The sequence below is a fragment of the Delphinapterus leucas genome, chromosome 2 (genome assembly GCF_059928025.1).
Source record: "Delphinapterus leucas isolate spDelLeu-1000000601 "Yukka" chromosome 2, BTC_Dleu_Yukka2, whole genome shotgun sequence".
Taxonomy (NCBI): Eukaryota; Metazoa; Chordata; class Mammalia; order Artiodactyla; family Monodontidae; genus Delphinapterus; species Delphinapterus leucas.
In genome coordinates this window covers 41,387,620-41,406,004 of record NC_143130.1, presented here as the reverse complement: position 1 = coordinate 41,406,004, position 18,385 = coordinate 41,387,620, and the positions used below count along the sequence as shown (strand labels likewise).

General features: G+C 38.0%; 1 protein-coding gene and 1 pseudogene across 6 annotated transcripts in view; both read left to right on the top strand.

Moving 5' to 3' along the window:
• Positions 1-18,385, top strand: part of FANCI (FA complementation group I) — a 79,375-nt gene that overhangs the window by 37,512 nt on the left and 23,478 nt on the right. For all 6 annotated transcript variants that reach the window (XR_016392008.1, XR_016392009.1, XM_022564061.3 and 3 more), the window contains 6 exons: positions 4,879-5,009; positions 5,469-5,539; positions 6,612-6,726; positions 8,262-8,384; positions 14,312-14,380; positions 18,212-18,313. Coding sequence is in view for 4 of the 6 variants with exons in the window: in XM_022564061.3 (XP_022419769.1) it covers positions 4,879-5,009; positions 5,469-5,539; positions 6,612-6,726; positions 8,262-8,384; positions 14,312-14,380; positions 18,212-18,313 (611 nt within the window). In the remaining 2 variants the exon portion in view is untranslated. The remainder of the gene's footprint in view (positions 1-4,878; positions 5,010-5,468; positions 5,540-6,611; positions 6,727-8,261; positions 8,385-14,311; positions 14,381-18,211; positions 18,314-18,385) is intronic.
• Positions 8,391-14,304, top strand: LOC111169691 (YEATS domain-containing protein 4-like; annotated as a pseudogene).

Sequence of the window (18,385 nt, the reverse complement as noted above, 5' to 3'; positions counted from 1 at the left end):
TTTGCTTCAGGAATTTTAAAACTCTATTATAGGGCATAAACATTAAGGATTGTTATGTCCTCTTGGTTAATGGATCCATTAATTGTTATGAAATGACCTTTTTGTTCCTGGCAATATTATTTACTCTGAAGTCTACTTTGATATTAATATAACCTCTGCAGCTTTCTTTTTATCAGTGTTAACATGGTATATTTTTTCCATCTTTTTAGATTTAACTTATTTCTGTCCTTATATAGTTAACTTGCGTTTTATTATAGACAACATACAATTGTGTTTTACTTCTTTTTATCCAATTTGACAGTCTCTGACTTTTAATCAGGGCAGGCCATCTACATTTAATGTGATTAACATCCGGCTATTTGTTTTCTACTTTGTCTGTTTTTTGTTCCCTTTTTTCTCCTCTCCCTTCTCTCTTTTTTTTTTGCGGTACACGGGCCTCTCACTGTTGTGGCCTCTCTCGTTGCGGAGCACAGGCTCCAGATGCACAGGCCCAGCGGCCATGACCCACGGGCCTAGCCGCTCCGCGGCATGTGGGATCTTCCTGGACCAGGGCACGAACCCGCGTCCCCTGCATCGGCAAGCGGACTCTCAACCACTGCACCACCAGGGAAGCCTCCTCCCTTCTCTTCAATTGAGGTTTTTTGGTTTTTAATGATTCCGTTTTATCTTGCTAATTTGATTAGTTATATCTCTTGTTTTATTTTCTTCTGGGTTGCTTTAGGGTTTATGATATACATCTTTAACTTATTATAGTCTACCTTCAAGTAGTAGCATACCTCTTTACATATAGTATAAGAGCATTACAACAGTATACTTCCATTTTTTACCCCTACTCCAGTAGCTTTTGTGCGTTCTCATGCATTTTACTTCTCTGTCAGTATATTGAATTATATCTACATTGTTGTTAATTTAGCTTGTTTTTATTTTTATTTTTTTTATCTTTGGCTGCGTTGAGTCTTTGTTGCTGTGCACAGGCTTTCTCTAGTTGCGGCGAGTGGGGGCTACTCTTTGTTGTGGTGCTCGGGCTTCTCATTGCGGTGGCTTCTCTTGTTGCAGAGCATGGGCTCTAGGGCGTGTGGGCTTCAGTTGTTGTGGCACACGGGCTCAGTAGTTATGGCTCACAGACTCTAGAGCATAGGCTCTGTAGTTGTTTTACATGGGCTTTGTTGCTCCTCGGCATGGGGGATCTTCCCGGACCAGGGCTTGAACCCATGTACCCCGCATTGGCAGGCAGATTCTTAACCACTGTACCACCAGTTAAGCCCTAATTTAGCTTTAAACATTTATCTTTTTAAGAATTTTTTAATAAGTCTTTTAATTTTTACCCATGTGTTTACCATTTCTGGTGCTTTTTCCTTTGTGTAAATCCAGATTTCTATCTAGTATCACTTTCTTTCTGTCTGAAGGACTGCCTTTTCTTTTCTTATACTGCTCATCTGCTGACGATGAATTCTTTTGTGTATCAAAAAAAGTCTTCATTTCATGTTACTTCTTAAAAGACATTTTCATTGGGTATGGAATTCTAGATTGACTTTTTTCTTTTAGTGCTTTAAAGATATTGCTCTACTGAGTTTTGGCTTTCATCATTTCCAATGAAAAGTCTGCTTTCATTCTCTTTTTTCTTCTCTTTATAATGTCTTTTTTATTTTTAGATTTCTTCTTTTATCAGTGGTTTTAAGCAATTTAATTATGATGTGCTTTAGTGTTGTTTCCTTCATGTTTCTCGTGACTGAGGTTTGTTAAGCTGCTTGGATCTGTAAGATTATGGTTTTCATCAAGTTTGAAAATTCTTCAGGTATTATCTCTTCAAAAATTTTTTTCTGTCATCTTCCTCACTGGTGCACGCGCGTGCGCGCGCACACACACGCACACGGTCTCTGCGATTCCAGTTACACATATGTTAAGTGGCTGTAAGTTGTTACACAGCTCATGGATATCCTTTCTTTAGTGTTTTTTTTTTTTTTTTTTTTTTTTGCGGTACGCGGGCCTCTCACTGTTGTGGCCTCTCCCGTTGCGGAGCACAGGCTCTGGACGCGCAGGCTCAGCGGCCGTGGCTCACGGGCCCAGCTGCTCCATGGCATGTGGGATCTTCCTGGACCGGAGCACGAACCCGTGTCCCCTGCATCGTCAGGCGGACTCTCAACCACTGCGCCACCAGGGAAGCCCTCTTTAGTCTTTTTTACTTTGTGTTTCATTTTAGATAGTTTTTATTGCTGTAAATTCAGATTCCCAAATCTTCTGCAGTGATCTTATCCATTAAAATTTTTATTTTTAGATGTTTGATTTATGTCTTCCGTATCTTCCCTGTCTTTTTTTTTAAAACATGCTTCCCTGACCTATTTTTTTTTTGCTGTGCCACATCTTCTTGCAGGATCTTAGTTCCCCAACCAGGGATCAAACCTGGGTCCCTGGCAGTGAGAGCACCAAGCCCTAACCACTGGACCACCAGGGAATTCCCTTCCCTTACCTTCTTGAACATATATTTATTTTAGTTCTTTTAATGTCCTTGTCTACTAACTGTTATCATTGTGTAATTTCTGATCTGTTTTTATTGATTTATTTCCTCGTCGTCATGAGTTGTGTTTTCCTGCTTCTTTGCCTGATGAATAATTTTGATTGGATGGCAGACACTGTGAACTTCACATTGTTAATTTGCTGGATTTTTTTTTCCTTTGAATATTATTGAGCTTTAAGTTTCTTGGAAAGCATTTAATCCTTTTTATGATTATTCTTATGTTGTGTTATATAAGACCAGATAGCCTTTAATCTAGGGCCAACTTGGCGCTACAATTAAAGCAATGCTCCTTGTATATTATGAGGTGTCTCCACTGTGGATGTTGTGAATATAAACTATTTCCTGTCCTTTATGACCTCTGAGAATGGATTTGCCTACTGCTTGCCTGTGATTTTTTCCCTGACTTAGATTGTTTTTTCATACAGATGCACTGACTAGCATGCAGCTAACATACAAGGGGAGCTACCTGCACATCTCCAGGGCCCTCTTTCCATGCAGCTCTTTCCTTTCTGGTACTCTGCCCTATGAATTCTAGCTGCCTTAGCTTTCCTGAATTGTCAACTCTGTCTCTGTAACTCAGGAAGACCGCTGGATTCTGAGTTTCCCCTCTCTGTGCTACTGCCTAGAAACCCTCCAGGCAGTAAGATGGGGCAATTATTATAAGCCTCTCCTCATTTATTTCCCTTCTCTCAGGGATCATTGTCTGTACTGCTTCTTGTCTGGTGTCTGAAAATTGTTGTTTCATGTAATTTGGCTTATTTTCTTGTAGATGTTTAAAGTGGGAAGATAAATCTGGTTACTCTTACTCCATCCTGGTGGGCAGTGTCTGTCCCTCTTTTTATACATTATCTTACTTGCAGATATCATACCCCTTCTCATGATTTCAGTTATTTTGGTGGGGTCTTTTGTGGGCATGGCTCCCAAATCTTTATGTCAAGACTCCTCTTTCCTTAGTTCAGTGCTTCAATGACTTCATTCCTGCTGGATATTTCCATTTAGTATTTTTTTTCCTTTTATTTCAAATGCAATACTGTTGCCTTCAAACAAATTCCCCTTTCCGTTGTCCCTATTTCTGTTATCTGAAACACGGCTCTGAGTCTCAGAGGCTAGAATTCCTTTTAATCTTCTCAAATACACTTGGTACCTAAGTTCTTTCATTCTTTCCCTCATACTGTTACCTCTTTCTTCTTTTTTATACCCTCCCCCACACACATACACCCATTGCCTAATTCCCAGTCTTATAACCTTGCATTTAGACTACTACCACAGCTTCCTAGCTGGTTTCCCTGCTTTCTTTTTTCTCTGCAGCGATTCTGCCTGCAAATTGCCGCCAGATCAGTATTCCTAAAATACCACTCTGTCATTCAAAACTCACTAATACCTCCTTTCATAAATTACCAGCTCTTTATCCTGGTATTTAAAGTCCTTGATGGAATTCTCTGGCAGTCCAGTGGTTAGCACTCAGTGCTTTCACTGCCATGGGCCTGGGTTTGATCCCTGGTCGCAGAACTAAGATCCCAGAAGCCACGTGCCACTGCCAAAAAAAGTCCTTGACAATTTGATCCCACCTACCTTTCCAGCACTAACTTCCATTATTTACTTTTCTGAATGCTTCACCCTATCTCCACAGATTTCCCCACCATCCTCTGAATATGTCTTACACTTGCCTTTCCTGTACTTTTACTCGTACTTTTCCCTTTAAATATAATAGTTCTTTCCAGTTCTTTGTGCATCTAAATGTTACCCATCTTTTAGAATCCAGCTTAAATTCCTTCTTCTCTTTGCTCTCCTAAAGCACACCATCTCATAATGATCTCTTCCTTTGCGCTCCTGTTTAAACTCTCTCTTTACCATTTGCTAGACAATAAACAATGTTTGGAATTATTAGATTTTTGGTATCATTCTATTACTTCTTTCATTCTTTTAAAATATTTTTTTCTTCACTTCCAGCTAAATTAACATTCTTGAAGGAAGAGAGACCAGGTTTTGTGCTTTTGAATATTCCTTATAGGACCATATTATTACGCTTGCACATAATAGAAATTCATAAATATTTATTTATTTATTTCAGTTTGGAAATATGAAGACAATGTGTGCTACTTATTCAGGCAGTATAATGGGTTTCTTCCTTTCTTTTAGACAGTTTAATTTTTGTAGTCTTATACTATCACCAGAAGAAATTTTACAAGTATCCTGGTTACATTGACCTTAAAGTCTTAATACATAGAATCAGTATCAATGTTAGAGTGTACTTAGAGAAAGAAACAAAAAACTTTTTACCATTTCTTTCTCCATTTTATGTTCCTTTTATTTGAAACGTTTTTAGTTATTTGAGGCAACTGATTATAGATTCTGTTTTTCAGACCTGCTTTCAGATATCATCATGTATTCACCCTTAGTTCTTCAAAGTTGTTCTTCTAAAGTCACAGAAACTTTTGACTATTTGTCCTTTCTGCCCCTTCAAACCGTACAAGGGCTGATGAAGGCAGTGCAGGTAAGTCTTGACTCGTAAAGAGCTCACCACAACTGAGGTTGAACTGCTGAGTGGAGGTCTGATGTATTTCTTACACATATACGTGTAAGAAATACTGTTTTCCTTGATTCTAGAACATAAAACTTTCTATTAAAATAGAGTCTGTTTTCCAAGTTTACCCCCTCTTCATAGTGCTATTCTCTCTCCTTTGATTCAGTTTCAAGTTAGTGAAGTAATTGAAAGGCTCTTAGGAAATTATTTATTGAGGACAATAGGTTTAAAGGTATTCACAACTAGTTTCAATTTAGCATTTCAAAATATAAAATTGTCCTTATTACTAAGTGTAATAAACAATGCAACTTGTTTATAAAACAGAGCCAAACTTTCTTATAAAAGCCAAATGGTAACAGTATTGAGTAGAAATGTGCTAAGGCTAATAAACAAATTGCTGTTTTTACCTACTGATTCTTCCTCTTTCAGCCCCTTCTAAAAGTCAGCTTGTCAATAAGAGACTCCTTGATACTTGTCCTTCGGAAAGCTATGTTTGCCAGGTATGTAGCCTCCCATGAGATCTGAGGAAGTGATGCTTTCTAATGTTACTTAGAGTCCTCTCTGCAGTCATCTCTAGTACAGCCTATTCACAGCAGTCATGCAAATTCCTAACCCAAACTTAGAGATGATAATACCATCTCCTAAAGATACTATGAGATGGGTAATATGTGGGAAGCATTTGTTACTTTAAGGATAAGATACCAAATTAATATCACATTGGCCATATTATAATACACTCATGGATATTCAGAGGAGCAACTAGTAAGTAGCCATATGCTATTTATCCCTATTCTAGAATTAACAGTTTGTTGTTACTCCTTACCCAAAAGCATGTCTGATAGGCCAAGGTTGTATATTGTAGCATCTATAACATGAACTAATCATTGAGCCTCAGTGAGATGAGTGTATCATTTTTCTGCATGGAGGGTTTATAAGGCACCAAGCACTGCACTCCTCTATGAAGAAAGGAAGTGCTCCTTTAAACTCAGAGAAAATCAACAATTTCCTTTGCTATATTTAGTACTTACATTTGAGTTATCAACCCATTGTAGAGCCTTTCAGCACTCTTGTTCTCATTTCCCTCATAGACTTGTCAGCAGGATAGAAGAAAGTATAGATAGTGCCATGAGGTTAAGTAGATAATGCAAAATTCAGCTGAATTCCTATACTACTAATTGCTGTGAACAGCCGATGCCTTTTTTTTTTTTTTTTTGCGGTACGCGGGCCTGTCACTGTTGTGGTCTCTCCCGTTGTGGAGCACAGGCTCTGGACGCGCAGGCTCAGCGCCCATGGCTCACGGGCCCAGCCGCTCCATGGCATGTGGGATCTTCCCGGACCGGGGCACGAACCCGTGTCCCCTGCATCGGCAGGCAGACTCTCAACCACTGCGCCACCAGGGAAGCCCCAATGCCTTATTTTGAGTATATAAATTCAATTTATTTTGCTCTGTGCTTCATTGTTTATACATATTCCTTTCCTGTACAGAACTAACTGAATTTTTCTGACCCAGAAGCCTATTCCTGTGAAATCAGTACTGTTTGGTAACTTCTTCTCTGTCTATTCCTGAGCTAGCCAGCTTGATGCCCGAAAATCTGCAGTTGCTGGGTTTTTGCTGCTCCTGAAGAACTTTAAAGTTTTAGGCAGCTTGTCGTCTTCTCAGTGCAGTCAGTCTATTGGTATTAGCCAGGTAAGGATTTTTTTTCACACCAGCTTGTAGTGTGTGCACTGATGCAGGAGCTGATGATGTGCAGACTCTTTTCTTTTACTCCTGTTCTGGTTGTGCAAATGATCCTGAAACTAAGAGTCTGATGATGAGATGATATCAGCCAACACTTTTTAATGGAAAATTTGCTGTGTGTTAACTGTGCTTTTCAATATGGTAGTCCCCAGCCTCAAGGTGGCTGTTGAACTGAATATTGATTGAAATGTCGCTAGTTCAAATTGAGTGTTGCTCTGTGTGTAAAACACACACTGGATTTTGAAGACTCTGTGTGAGATAAAAGAATGTAAACTATCTCGTTAATAATTTTTAATTTTGATTATGTGTTGAGATAATATTTTGGCTGTGTTGGGTTAAATAAAATATTAAAATTAATTTCACCAGTTTTTTTTACTTTTTTGATTTGACTACTAGAAAATTTAATATTATATATGTGGCTTGCATTTGTGATTTGTATTGTGTTTCTACTGGACAGCACTGTGCTAGACTCTATGCTAAGTGCTTTACATTTATTTTCTCATTTAATCTTCACAGCAATTCTCTGAGGCTAAATACTGTTATTGTCCCCAGTTTTAATAGTTTATTTACTTTGTACATCTATTAAAACCTATAACCTGAGAAAACAAAACATTTTACAGTAATGTGATAATCTAGGTTTTGCAGCAATAAAATTGTCTTTGTCATTTAAATTCAGTAATATACGATTTGTAAATAAGAGACGTATCTGTTTACTAGTTTCATTAAGAATCCTTTATTGCTCTGGTATAACTATACAAAACTTTTGTTTATGACATAGATTAAATATTAGGAACACTGGGTATCATTTATGTATTGTTATTATCCCCAATTTAAGGGTAAGAAAACTGAGATTGAGAGAGGTTAAATAACTTGCCCAAGGTGATATGGCCAGTAATGGGTAGAACTGGGATTTGACCTCAGTCAGTATTAACTTCCTCACTAAGATGCCTGAAGTAAGGATTAGGAGTTCTTGGTCTATAATGGCTGAATTTATTATATGACTCAAACAAGCAGTGTTATTCTTTGTCAAGTCCATATCTGAAGAAAATAAGTACCTACCTCTAAACCTCTCAGGAGTTCACGGAACCAAAAAAAGCTCAATTCTTCTAGCTATTGAAGACATGTAAGGAAGTCTTTTAGACCTTTTATGTAAAATCAAGTTTATTATGACTACTGAATTCTAGAGGCATGAAATAATCTGTGTGCCTTCCTAAGCAGGTGACATTGCCAAGGAAAATCTTAAGGAATAAGGAAGAGTTAATTTTTTTAAGTGCTTGAAAATTCTCTTAGTCCAAACTAGAATAAGAGTGATAACTTATCATGGCCTAATAATGATTATAATGTCTGCCTCAGTCCTGGGTTTTGGCATATGGGGAAAGCTAAATGTAAGGTTCTTTGACCAAGTACATCAGCTCATTTTACCCCCTTAATAGAAACTACTTACTCTGGTAAGATAGACATGAACTGGCCTCTCTTCTTTTCAGGTCCATGTGGATGTCCATAGCCGTTACAGTTCTGTCGCCAATGAAACCTTTTGCCTTGAGATCATGGATAGTTTGAGGAGATGCTTAGGCCAGCAGGCTGATGTTCGACTCATGCTTTATGAGGTAAATCAGCAGAGTGAAGAGATGTAGTACTTCCCTCCCCAACTCCGCTAATAATCCTTTTAATTTTAATAATTTTTTTTCTGATTATCAAAGTACAGTAGATATGCTTTTACTTAATGCAGTTAGGACCAGTAGTTAGTGATGATTAGCCAAAAAGTCGTTTAAGGTGAGGAATCATAAAGAATAGTTAAAACACCTTAAATGTTTTATTTTAATTTGAAATATTTAAATGTACTGTTAATTTACCAGTCTTTTGCTTTAAGGCCAAGTCCTTTTGGTTTTGAGTATGAGTCTGCCATTTGGAACTTCCTGTCTCTCAAACAAACCATAACTTTAATGTATTGCCTATAATTTCAAGTTTTTGCTTATGTAAAGTAGGATAAAAACTTTAAAACACTTCAGATACAGTCTTAGTATAGAAATCTTCTAGATATGTTCAGTTTTTCCCCTAAGTTTTTAGAATTGTCTTACCTCTAATTCATCAGGAATTGGTTTTAGAGATTTACTTTTATTAAGTCTTTCCAAAACATTCAACTTAGTTTTTATGAAAACAACTTCTCGTTTTTTTGTTGTTGTTGTTTTTGGCCATGCCACATGGCTTGTGGGATCTTAGTTCCCTGACCAGGGATTGAACCTGTGCCCTCGGCAGTGAAAGTGCAGAGTCCCAACCACTGGACGGCCAGGGAATTCCCAGAAACAACTTCTTTTTCATTTTGCACTTGGTTTCCAACAGTTTACAGAATGTCTGATTAGATCACATAATTAACAATGATGGTACAATTAGCAAAAGCTGAGAGAACAAATATTACTACTGACTTGTGATTAGGATATAATTCAGCCAGTGGGAACAAAAGTTTGCAGTCATGAGGGATTGCACTACAATTGCTAGCATTTAGTATGCTGTGTACTTCAGCATACATATTTCATAGGATGGAGAGCATTAGATAATCTAGCAAGTAGATTAAGTGGAAGTCATTTCAAAGAACAGCTATTGTAATACTTTTATTTGCCCTTTTTTTTTTTACTACATTTATTTATTTATTTGTGGCTGCATTAGGTCTTCGTTGCACACGGGCTTTCTTTAGTTTTGTCGAGCAGGGGCTACTCTTCCTTGTGGTTTGCGGGCTTCTCATTGTGGTGGCTTCTCTTGTTGTGGAGCGTAGGCTCTAGGCACGCGGGCTTCAGTAGTTGCAGCATGTGGGCTCAGTAGTTGTGGCTCATGGGCTCTAGAACACAGGCTCAGTAGTTGTGGCGCTCAGGCTTAGTTGCTCTGCGGCATGTGGGATCTTCCGAGACCAGGGCTTGAACCCGAGTCCCCTGCATTGGCAGGCGGATTCTTAACCACTGAGCCACTAGGGAAGCCCCTATTTGCCCTTTTTAAAATAACATTTATTGAGCTACAGTGGTTGCAAGGTACTGTACCAGACATCGGATTTTTCAGGTTTATTGTAGAAAATATAGAAAATACAGGATTTTTTTTTTTTTTTTTTTTTTGCTGTATGCAGGCCTCTCACTGTTGTGGCCTCTCCTGTTGCGGAGCACGGGCTCCGGAAGCGCAGGCTCAGCGGCCATGCCTCACGGGCCCAGCCGCTCCGCGGCATGTGGGGTCTTCCCGGACCAGGACATGAACCCGTGTCCCCTGCATCGGCAGGCGGACTCTCAACCACTGCGCCACCAGGGAAGCCCCAGGAAAATATTTTTAAAGATATTATTACTAATCCTAGCACTCATATATGTATATTTATACAAAATTGGAATCATAAGATTTATCTAGCTTTTATCTCTTAATATTATGTTGTAATATGTATTTTCCCATTTCATGAAATGTTCTTTGACACATAATTTTTAATGCTAAAAAGTGTTCTTTGTGTATACAGTGATTTATTTAACTGTTTTGGGTCATTTCTGTTGTTTCCAGTTTTTCACCATGAATGTTGTTGTACCTGAATATTTGACCACATTGCTGGGTTAAAGATTAGAACATTTTAAAGTCTACTGGCATACTCTGGCAAGCATTGAATTTTTTTAATAATTAAAAATATCTTTGTTCAACATTCATGTGTGGTAAAACTCTCAGACGCTCTTAGCAAACTAAGATTAGAGGGGAATTCCTCAGCCTGATAAAGGGTGTCTATGAATCCTACATCTAATATAAATAGTGAGACACTTAATGTGTTTCCCCTTCGATCAGGAACAAGGATATTTGTCCGCAAAATTTTTATTCTTCATTAAAGTGAAGGTCTGATCCAATGCAGCAAGGCAAGAAAAAGAAATAAAGGCACACAGATTTGAAAGGATGAAGTAGAGTTGTGTTGTTCACTTAGTGTACATAGACAATACCAAAAAGTCTGCGAAAAATGAGTTTAGTAAGGTCGTATACAAGATCAGTAACCATGCAAAAATCAATTATAGTTCTATTTTCTAGCAATGAACAGTTTGAAATTGAAAGAAAGCAATATTTATAGTAGATAAAAAAATACTTAAGGATAGATTCAACAAAATATGCACAAGATATGTACACTTGAAGACCTCAAAATAGCTGAGAGACATTAAAGAAGAATTAAATAAATGGAGAGATATGCAATGTTCACAGATGAGAATGCTTAATATTGTTAATGTTTTTAAGTCTCAGAAATATCTGTAGATTCAATGAAATCCCAGGCTCTTATTGTAGAAATTAAGAAGTTGATTGTAAAATTTTTGTGGGGCTTCCCTGGTGGCGCAGTGGTTAAGAATCCTCCTGCCATTGCAGGGGACACAGGTTCGAGCCCTGGTCCGGGAAGATCCCACATGCTGCGGAGCAACTAAGCCCGTGCGCCACAACTACTGAGCCTGTGCTCTAGAGCCCGTGCTCCACAACAAGAGAAGCCACTGCAATGAGAAGACCGCGCACTGCAACGAAGAGTAGCCCCCGCTCTCTGCAACTAGAGAAAGCCCGCGCACAGCAACGAAGACCCAATGCAGCCAAAAATAAATAAATAATTTTAAAATGTATATAATAATAATAAAATTAATGTGGAGTGTAAACCACCTAAAATGAACAAAACAACTGAACAAGTATAAAGTTGGTCAGTTGAGTTTTTTCTTTTTTTTTTTTTAATTAATGTATTTATTTTTTGGCTGCGTTGGGTCTTCGTTGCTATGCACAGGCTTTCTCTTGTTACAGTGAGTGGGGGCTACTCTTCGTTGCGGTGCGGGGGCTTCTCACTGCAGTGGCTTCTCTTGTTGCGGAGCACGGGCTCTAGGTGGGCTTCAGTAGTTGTGCCACACGGGCTTAGTTGCTCCGTGACATGTGGGATCTTCCCGGACCAGGGCTTGAACCTGTGTCCCCTGCATTGGCAGGCGGATTCTTAACCACTGCACCACCAGCGAAGTCCCTGGTCAGTGGAGTTTTCACGGAAATCCCAAGTAATTCAGTGGAGAGAGGATGGTCTTTTCAACAAATGGTGCTGGAACAATTGTTTGTTGTATTGGGGGTCCCCAAAACCACCTCTGTGTTTAAAGATTTCTTTAGAAGGACTGATAAAACTGAGTGTAAATTTGTTCTCATGGCTGAGATTTAGAGTTAAAGGATAGAAAGCAAAAAACAGCAAAGGCGAGAGGCAAATAGGGTGAAGTCCACAGGAGACCAGGTGCAAGCTTCTAAGAGTCTGCTCCAAGTGAGATTGCACAGGATGCACTTAATTCTTCCAGCAAATGAGTTGTGATAATGTATGCAAAGCATATTCAAATAAGTTGTGATAACATATGCAAAGCGTATTCTACTAGGGAAGCTTATTAGAGAGCACCCAAGCCTTTTTATTGGCAGCTGGTCACATAGGCACCCTTACTTAGCACGTACCAAAATTCCTAACTCCCAGAAGGAAATCAGGTTTTCGGCATAAACTATATTGTTTGTACAAACAGTTTAGGCACAGTAAGCTGCTCATTGTTTAGGGAGTTTTATATCAGTATAGGAAAAAACTGTTTACCAGCCAAATTCCCAGCCACCAGCCAAGGGCCAACCTTGGAAGCAGACCTTTCTAAGGATAGCAATCTCAGACCACTGTGTTAATAACTCTTTTCTGCACAGTCATCCATATTCAAAAAAAAAAATCTCAATCTTATCTACCTCCAAATTTTAAAAATTACCTTGTAGCCGCCACCTTTCCCATCCTGCGTGGGGCTGAATGGGCTTCCGTGACGCCCTCTGCCGTGAGGCGTTGGCGATTCCTCAGCACCCTGAGCATTGCTGACTCGTCTTCCTTCGGCCAGAAACCCTTCTCCTTGGGCCCGCGCGGGAGGAGCGGAGCGGCGAGTCCGCTGGCCCCAGTCTCTTTCCCTGGCAGCGGCGGCTTCTTCCGTAGGACAGTATGTTCAAGAGAATGGCCGAATTTGAGCCTGACTCCGGTGGGAGAGTGAAGGGGGTTACTGTCGTTAAACCAATAGTTTATGGTAATGTTGCCCCATATTTTGGAAAGAAAAGAGAAGAGGATGGGCACACCCATCAGTGGACAGTACATGTAAAACCATACAGAAATGAGGATATGTCAGCATATGTGAAGAAAATCCAATTTAAATTATATGAAAGCTATGGCAATCCTTTAAGAGTTGTTACTAAGCCTCCATCTGAAATCACTGAAACAGGTTGGGGTGAATTCGAAATAATCATCAAAATATTTTTCATTGATCCTAATGGAAGACCTGTAACCCTGTATCGTTTATTAAAGCTATTTCAGGGGCTTCCCTGGTGGCGCAGTGATTAAGAATCTGCCTGCCAATGCAGAGGACATGGGTTCGAGCCCTGGTCTAGGAAGGTCCCACATGCCGCGGAGCAGCTAAGCCCGTGAGCCACAACTACTGAGCCTGCACGTGTAGAGCCTGTGCTCCACAACAAGAGAAGCCACGACAATGAGAAGCCCGCGCACCGCGATGAAGAGTAGCCCCCGCTCACCAACTAGAGAAAGCCTGCGCACAGAAACGAAGACCCAACACAGCCAAAAATTAATTAATTAATTTAAAAAAAAAAAAAAAAAAGCTATTTCAATCAGACACCAATGCAATGCTGGGAAAAAAGACAGTGGTTTCAGAGTTCGATGATGAAATGATATTTCAAGACCCAACAGCAGTGATGCTATAATTATTAACAACATCTCGTCAGCTTACCTTAGGAGCCTATAAACATGAAAGAGAATTTGCAGAACTTAAAGTGAAAACCAGAGAAAAATTAGAAGCTGTGGGGAAAAAAACAAACTTTGAAATTGCAGAGCTTAAAGAGAGATTAAAAGCAAGTCGTGAAACTATAAATTGTTTAAAAAATGAAATCAGGAAACTCAAAGAAGATGATCAGACAAAAGAAATATAAACGGTTCTGAAGAGAACTTGTAAGTGAAACTAAAAATAAGGTGGAGTTTAAAGGAGAGATGGACTACAAATACTGCGATGTTTCTTAGAGGAACTGCACATATAGTTGTCAGCCATAGATTTCTCAGCAATGGGGTCAAAGTATTTGTACTTTACAAGCAATCTTTAATGTGAAATATATCTGTATAATGCTGTATAGGCATTTTATCAACCCATTTCGGGGTAGTTCTGTGATACTAAGCACAGTTTTAAAACATTTTTACTGCATTGTATGTATAACTTATCCTTTTGACAGACATCAAAATTTCATTATAAAGTATAACTTGTACAAATTTTGTACTTCCCTAGTAGTTAAATTCGTGGTAAAATTAATGTGTATATTTAATTTCTTAAGTTCTTACCTGCCCCAGTCCCAACTCTTTTGTATCTGATGTGCCCAGTAAGCACTCAATAAATGTAGTTTACAGATGCTGGAAAAAAAAAAAAAATTACCTTGTAATGGATCATAGACCTAAATCTGTTAGGATATTGTTGTTCATTTATTCATCAAAGAGCTTATTTGTCCTCTGTTTGATTCCTTTTAGGGGTTCTATGATGTCCTTCGAAGAAATTCTCAGCTGGCTAATTCAATCATGCAAACTCTGCTCTCACAGGTAAAATGTATTTTATGGATATAAGGGAACAGATACTAAGGCAATTAAGAGGCGATTGACATTCTTCATAATTTTCAAAATATGAAATAGTTCCCAACTAGTGCAGTGGTGCATTGTGACCATGCCTGAGGTATGTGATGCTATTTCATGTTATTTTATTTAAATCACCACTTATTGCCATTATCTGACAGTTATCCCTCTCAGTTAACAGTCTGCATCCTAAGTTAGAAGGACGTTCTGAAGAACCATTTGTACAGAGGCCATCAGCAGCTTTACTTGTTATGTTTATTTCTGAAAGAAGACAAAGAGAGATTTGGAGAAAATATAGCACAATATTGACATTTGTTAAATCTGAGTGACATATTAATGAGTGTCTATTAGGTTATTTTCTGTATTTCTCAGTTTTAAAAAAAGCTTTAAATTATGAAATATTTCAGAGGATTATCAAGATGAGAAGAATTCAACTGGAGAATATCTGCTGTAAATAAGACCTTTTACTCAACGTTTATTCATTAAGAATTTATTTGAATGTTTTTTTAATAACAGTTTAATAGCAGTTTTGTGGTGATATAATTCACGTACCATGCAATTCACCCATTTAAAAAAATATAACTCATATATTTGCAGAGTTGTGCAACCATCACCATAATCAATTTGAGAACATTTTATCACCTCAGGAAAAGAAACCCTACGCCATTTAGCTACCACCCTCTAATTCTCCCATCCTTCCCCCAACCTCCTACCCCTAAGCAATCACTTATCTTCTTTCTGTCTCTATAGATTTGCCTATTCTGGACATTTCATGTAAATGGAATCATACAGTGTGTGGTCTTTTGTGACTGACTTCTTTCACTTAACCTGATGTTTTCAGGGGTCATCCATGTTGTAGCATGTATCAGTGCTTCATTCCTTTTTATGGCTAAATAATATTTCATTACATGAATCTTTTTATATATTGAGAGAGTTCAAGATACTGTTATGTACTAATAGTAATAACAACAGTACCTAACGTTTAGCACTTATAGAAGGCCAAGCAGTTTATGAAGCATTATATGGTGGATGATCTCATTTAGTCCTCACAAAACCCTGTGAAATAAAAACTGTTATCTCCATTTTACAGATTTATATTTTAAGGGTCTGAGAGATTAAGTAATTTAATTTGCCCAAGGTCACACAGTTAATTAGTGGCAGAGCTGGGATTTGAACTCAGATCGTCTAGCTCAAGAGTCCAAGCATGTTATTCTCCTATTTGGAGTTGATTAAGCTTTTTGGATCTCTAAGTTGATGCTTGTCACCAAATTTGAGAAATGTCCACTGATTATTTCATCAAATATTTTTTTTCTATCCCCTTTTTCTCTCCTTTCCTTCTGTGACTTCATTGGTATGTATGTTGGAATGCCTGATATTATTCCACACATCTCTGAGACTTGTCTCATTTTTCCTCAATATTTTTACACTATTTTCTTCAGATTTGATATTTTCTCGTAATCTGTCTTCAAGTTTACTTTCTCCTCTGCCATTTCAGATCTGTTGTTTTACTCTTGAATGTATGTTGAATTTTATCAAATACATTTTTGTATCTATTGAGATGACCGTTATGATTTTACTCCTTTAAGCTATTACTGTGATGAATTATATTATTTAATCTTTTAAAGCAACATGGTGGGGGGACTTCCCTGGCAGTCCAGTGGTTAAGACTCCGCACTTCCAACTGCAGGGGGCGTGGATTCCATCCCTGGTCATCAGGGAGCTAAGATCCTGCCTGCCGTGTGGCACGGCCAAAAAAAAAAAAAAAAAAAATTGCATTCCTGGGATGAACTCAAATTGATGATGATATATTACCTTTTTTATACACTACTGGGTTTGGTATTCATTTAAGACTTTTACATATATGTTTATAAGAGGGAATGGCCTGTAATTTTCATTTCTCGTACTGAACTTCCTTGGTTTAGTATGAGCTTATTAATAAAATGATTAGGGATGTTCCCTCTTTGTCTAGTTTATGTAAAATTTGAAATTGTCTCTATTTCCTTTTTTTCATTTTTTCCCTTAACTTTTTTCAAAGTTATATGTTATCTTTCTTTAAACTTTCAGCTGGATTTTTGGCTTTTGATTTTTCGGACTACACAGATAGTGTGAATTCTACCCCATCTACGTTTGGAGACTGGCTTGTGGTTAGAAAGCCCCAGGAGAGACATTTTTCCCCCTTCACCTAAAGTCAGGGGTCAGTTAAGCAGATACATATCCCTCTACCATTCTCCTCCATATGGTGGATTTATTTTTTAGGTTTATCCACTAAGAATATCTCCTGAGAATTGGAGCTTTATGTGAAGGTTTCTGATCCAACCTCCACCCCATGAGGGCCCTAGGCTTTGTCTTTAATTTCATGATTCCTTTTTACTTTCCTTTTCCTTTCCTCTTAGCTATCTATTTAATAAATATGTCTATATAAAATTTTTAATGCAATATTATTTACTGTTCTTTACCATGAGGATTTCTCTAAACCCTAGTCCACCATTTTGCTATAAATGGAACTGCTCTTTCTCTCCCTCTCCCTCTCCGTCCTTTTTATGCCATTGCTTTGTGATAATCCTGCTAACGAAGCTCCATTTGAAAGTACGGTCTCAGATATGGAGAAATTATTGGGAGGTCCTATACTATTCATCGAAAGCTTTTCAGTGGGCCTTGGACCTGATCCTGTATAAAATTTGTATCCTGGTATATTGTATCTATCAAACTGTAATGATCAGTCCATCTACATTTGCCCATTTAACATCGCAAATTATGACTGAAGGCATAGACCAGTGCTTCCCAACTTAGGTTAGTATGTGGACCTGTAAAGTTCTACAGACTCCAAAAGTTAAAAAAGAGAAAAATGATAACTGTTTTTTTAATGGAAGTATAGTTGATTTACAATGTTGTATTAGTTTCTGGTGTACAGCAAAGTGATTCAGTTATATATATATTCTTTTTCATATTCTTTTCCATTGTGATTTATTACAGGATGTTCAGTATAGTTCCCTGTGCTATACTGTAGGATCTTGTTGTTTATGTATCTTATATACAGTAGTTGGTATTTGCTAATCCCAAAGTCGTAATTTATACTGCCTCTTTTCCCTTTGGTAGCCATAAGTTTGTTTTCTGTGTCTGTGAGTCTGTTTGTTTTGTAAGTAAGTTCATTTGTCTTGTATTTTAGATTCCATATGTAAGTGATATCATATAGTATTTGTCTTTCTCAGTCTGACTTAGTATAATCTCTGGGTCCATCTTTGTTGCTGTAAATGGCATTGTTTCATTCTTTTTTATGGCTGAGTTAACTAACAGTTTTTTGAGCTCTGTTATGTGCCAAGTAGTATTTGAAGCTCCTTACATGTGTTAGCATGTTTAATCCTTATACGAATTTATACATTTATATTAATAAATATCCTCATTTCACAGATGAGGAACCAAGGCATGGATACCTTTATTGAATTAATAAGTGGTGGTACTGGGATTTTAGACTCAGCCAGCCTGACTCTATATATTCTTAACCTTCAAGCTATACTGAAAATGCTGATTGCCTATACAAATTTAGGAATTGGTGTGAGAGAGTATGATGTTTTATAGGAGAGGTTATGAAGTGGAAATAGGAAAGAAGATCTCAGTTGGTACAGTACCTAAAGCAAGGGCAAAGGATATGGTTGAGTCAAAGCAACACAAATTTTGCTGCAGTGTTCTTTGGACAGTTGGGAAATAATGTCTTAGAAAGCATTAAAGGTGCCATTAGCTTGACCCGCTAAAAAAGTGAAAAACATTCATGAGCCATGGTATCTTTTTCCTTACCATACACAGTTAAAACAATTCTATGAGCCGGAACCTGATATGCTGCCACCTCTGAAATTAGAAGCTTGTATTCTGACCCAAGGAGATCAGATCTCTCTACAGGAACCACTGGTGAGACTTTTTTCCCTCCTCCCAGAACCATTATTTTTACTCTTAAGTAAAACTATCAGCCCTGTTGATATG